The sequence below is a fragment of the Gekko japonicus genome, unplaced genomic scaffold, assembly GCF_001447785.1.
Source record: "Gekko japonicus isolate JY-2015 unplaced genomic scaffold, Gekko_japonicus_V1.1 scaffold1414, whole genome shotgun sequence".
In the NCBI taxonomy this organism is placed as follows: Eukaryota; Metazoa; Chordata; class Lepidosauria; order Squamata; family Gekkonidae; genus Gekko; species Gekko japonicus.
The window spans coordinates 234,589-238,692 of NW_015167580.1; the positions used below are offsets into that span (position 1 = coordinate 234,589).

Sequence of the window (4,104 nt, forward strand, 5' to 3'; positions counted from 1 at the left end):
TGGCAGCTGCTCAGGCCGCGCCACCCGTGTCCGGGATGCGGGGGAGGCTTACCTGCTGCTGCTACTGCTTCCTCCTTCTCCTGCTCTGCGTGGAGCTCTTCCCCCTGCCCACGAGTATTGCGGGTCCCCTTTCTTGTATAGTCTAAAGCCAAGACAAACCTCTGGTAGACATTCTACAAGGTTTTCAGAATTGTTAGAGTGAGCAGAAAGATGCAAAGTTTTCTACCTGTCATTTAAGAATCAGGGTTTTTGTTATTTATTATCTTTACTGTTTTTGTATTTGGAGTCATAAACAGACAAGCCTCATTCCACAATAAACCTCATTCCACAGGAAAACATGGAATAATTTAAAGGTTGCTACTGCAAAAATTGTCATGTCAGTTTTTCTGTCCCCGGTCCTTGCAACTTAAGGAAGAACTTTGTCTATTTAAAAAAGTTAACATTAGAAATGAACTGGTCCAAACCATTGAAAATGTTAACTTCTTGGAGGAGCTGTTATACTGGATACTGAGCAGTACAGTAAAGTGAGAAAGAAAAAGAACCGATGCCCAGCCCCCAAGCACAGGTTTTATACTTCCTCCTGCCCCAGTTGGCTGCTTCTTATTTCAATTGGTCACCCATCTGTAACCAGAAAAAAACACCTATTCTGTCTGCTTACCTGCATTTGCAATTGTGCTTGAAGGCCAAACTACAATAATTTAAGATCAATGCTCTTTATAGTTCTGGATGCTCACCCAGAACTATCAACATCCCTGTGACTTTCCCTCTTCAGTTCCCTTATCCCATTGGAATACATACCATGAACAATGCTCCCTCTAAGCTGTGGAGTCTTGTGAGCAAAAGTTCTACTTTGTGAGCGACTGGTATTAAAGTTGTGAGCGAGCAATTTGGCTACTGCATAGATTCGTTTGCTCTGGAGCCATCCTTCCTGAGCTAAGGCAAAAATGTGTGAGCCAGAGGATAAAAAACTGTGAGCAAGCTCACACTAACTCAGCTTAGAGGGAACACTGAGGCCCGTGAACATGACCACATGTTTAATACAACACTTTTAAAAAATGGGGTTTACCCCCTCAAATGATGCAAAGGACATGCAATCAGGGCCTGCTGTAAAGATGGCACTACCAAAATTTCATCTTGTCAGGATATGGATATTACCATTTTTGGTGGTGACACAGACCAATGAGAAGACAGAGGATTAGCATAAGGGGAAGTGCATGCAAATTGTCAGTCCAGGATTTAGGTATCAGGAGCAGGGAACAGGGAACATTTTCAGTGCAAGAGATCCTGCATCTGCCAGAGGTCAAAAACATTTCCATCATGTTTGGGGCATTTCTTTTCATCCTGCTGGGGACATGGTGCACAGGTGAGCACAAGGGAAACATGCCCTGCAGTCCCTGGGACAAAAAAATCCCCTTTGCCATTCAAACTAACAATGTTATTCTTTCCACAGTTTCCGCTTCCCAGCCTGTGCTGACTCAGGAATCTTCTATGTCAGCATCCCCTGGACAGACGGTGAAACTCTCTTGTTCAATGAGCAGTGGGTATCCAGTGCAGAACTACTGGCAATCCTGGTACCAACAGAAACCTGGCAGCCCTCCAAGATACCTATTCTATTATTATAGCGGCCCAGGCACAGGGTCTGGGGACTTCAGTCGGTTCTCTTCTTCCAAGGAGAGCTCCCAGAATACTTGGTATTTAACCATCAGCAGTGTCCAGGCAGAAGATGAGGCTGATTATCACTGTGCTGTGTGGTATGGCAGTGCTGCTGTGTTCCACAGTGATGCCGTCCTAAGAGGAACTGAGACAAAAACCCAAAAGGAAAATCAAATGCACCTTCTGCTGTCACCTTGTTTGCAATTGCTCTGTTTGCAGAATCAGAAGGATGACTAATTTAGCAGTCTTAACAACTTAAGCTTGGTTATTCTGTAGATAAGTTGCTAGCATTGTGCTTTTTGTCCACACCTGATGTCAGATAAATTGCCACACAGTGGTCCCTGTTGGTGCTGTAGCTCCAGAGTTGTTAACTCTGAGTTCACAAATTCCTGGAGTTTTGGGGGGTGGAGCTTAGGGAAGCTGGGGGTTGGACAAGGGAGGGTCCTCACAGGGTGATTTAATGCCACAGAGTCCATCCTCTAAAGCAACTGATCTCTGTAATCTGGAGATCAATTGACATTCCAAGAGAAGCCCTGCTGCTGGCTGTCGGGGTGAATTGGGAACTCAGCAGCAGTGGGGATGCCAGGCATGCGATGGTAGAGGATTTGGCTGAGTTGATGGTGAGGGAGTAACTTGGTGAGTCCCCTGAGTCCACCCACACTGATGTCCTGGTCATGCAAGGCTGCCATCTGTCCCGACCCCTCTTGTGTGGACATGAGTCTCATCTCTTGCCCTCCCACCAGTGTCCAGAGGGAGCAGGTGTTCCCCCTCCTGGGATACATCCTCACCCCCACACACACACTCCTGCCTGGACCAAGCCAGGGTGCATGAGTAGGCCTTCCTTAATGTCAACTTCCCCCTGCTTGGCTACCAATATCTGGACCTCACAAGGTAAGATCCAGGCTTCCTGTTGTTGTTCCTGTGTGTGTCCCCTCATCCCTCCTCTTTGGGTGATCTGGCATGCAGCCAGCATGTTGCGCCCTTGGTGCTTGAGTTGGAGGATAGCCACCTCTGCCAGGAGGTGGTGGGCTCCTTCGCCCAACACCTACCTCATGAAACAATATCTACCTCATAGTACAACACCTACTAGGGATGGGCAAGAACTACATAACACCTACTAGGGATGGGCACAAACTAGCTCACAAACTAAAGTTCATCATGAATTTTGGTCAGTCCCTGATTTGCATATTCATGGAAGGGTGCCTGGGATGAACATTTCACACAAAAAAATTTAGACATTTATTTATCATTTTCCAAATTACATACATCCATTTTTTACTTACAAAGCTTGAGTCTTATTATATTTACATATATTTCTTCAAATATATATTTCAATCCATATCTCCCCATGTTACCTGGATCCAAATATACATTCTTTCCCATCTTTTTAAAAATACACCTCCATCTTTCCCTTGAAGACTTATCGTTAGTTTGTCCATTTCTGCTAACTCCATCAGTTTCGATATAATTTCTTCTTTTGTTGGCAAGATCTCACTTTTCCAGTATTTAGCCATCAATATTCTAGCAGTAGTCACTATAGATGTTAATAGATATTTGTCATTTTGTGGATACTCTTCCGGTACCATATTTAGTAGTGCTATTTCCGGGGTTAGAGTCATTTTTAGCTTCATAATGTCCTGAATAAGCTTTTCTATCATTCTCCAATACTTCTCCACTTTCACGCATCGCCACCACATGTGAAAATACGTCCCTATATTTTTCCCACATTTCCAGCATATCTTGGATAAAGACTGGTGACATTTCGCTAGCCTATCTGGGGACCAGTACCATCTATGGTACACCTTATAGATATTTTCTTTATAGTTGATCGCTCTTACATATTTCAATGATTTCCATGTAGTTGGCCAATGATCTATTGTATGTCCTATGTCTCTCATCCAAGTTATCATGGTTGCGCTAACCATTTCATCTAGCATTAATTCCTCTAGTAAAAATCTATGTTTTTTTTGTATTGTTTTGTCACTCGAGGATAGCCATATCCTGTCTAATTGTGTTTTTGATTCCTGGAATCCTATTACCTTATCTTTATCATAGCTTGATTTAAGTTGCATTTTTTCCCACCTCGTCAATTTTATTTTATACAAGTTTAACAGCACTTCTTCTGATTTCAATCTATTATTTTCATCTAGCAAAGTTTGATAACTTTCTCTATTGCATGGGTTTATTAGGGATGGTTTTATATATGCCTCTAAGGGCGAGACCGATTTTGGCGTCTTCCTATAATATTTATCTTTAATTTCATTCCATATCCAAATTAAAGCCCCTCTTATTATGTGTTGTTTAAATGTTGAGTGTATTTTATCTTTCCCGTACCAAATATAGGCATGCCAGCCCATACTCAGGTAGATTTAAAATTCTAGATTTAAAATTCTGGTATTCTATAAAGTTAACCAATCTTTAATCCAAATTAATGCTGCTGCCTGATAATAT

General features: G+C 42.6%; 1 gene segment (V, D, J or C); it reads left to right on the forward strand.

Annotated features, from left to right (window-relative positions):
- Positions 1-1,292: 1,292 nt before the first annotated feature.
- Positions 1,293-1,890, forward strand: LOC107112694. The segment is given in 2 exon segments: positions 1,293-1,363; positions 1,451-1,890. Coding segments are annotated over 2 exon segments (486 nt in total).
- Positions 1,891-4,104: the final 2,214 nt, after the last annotated feature.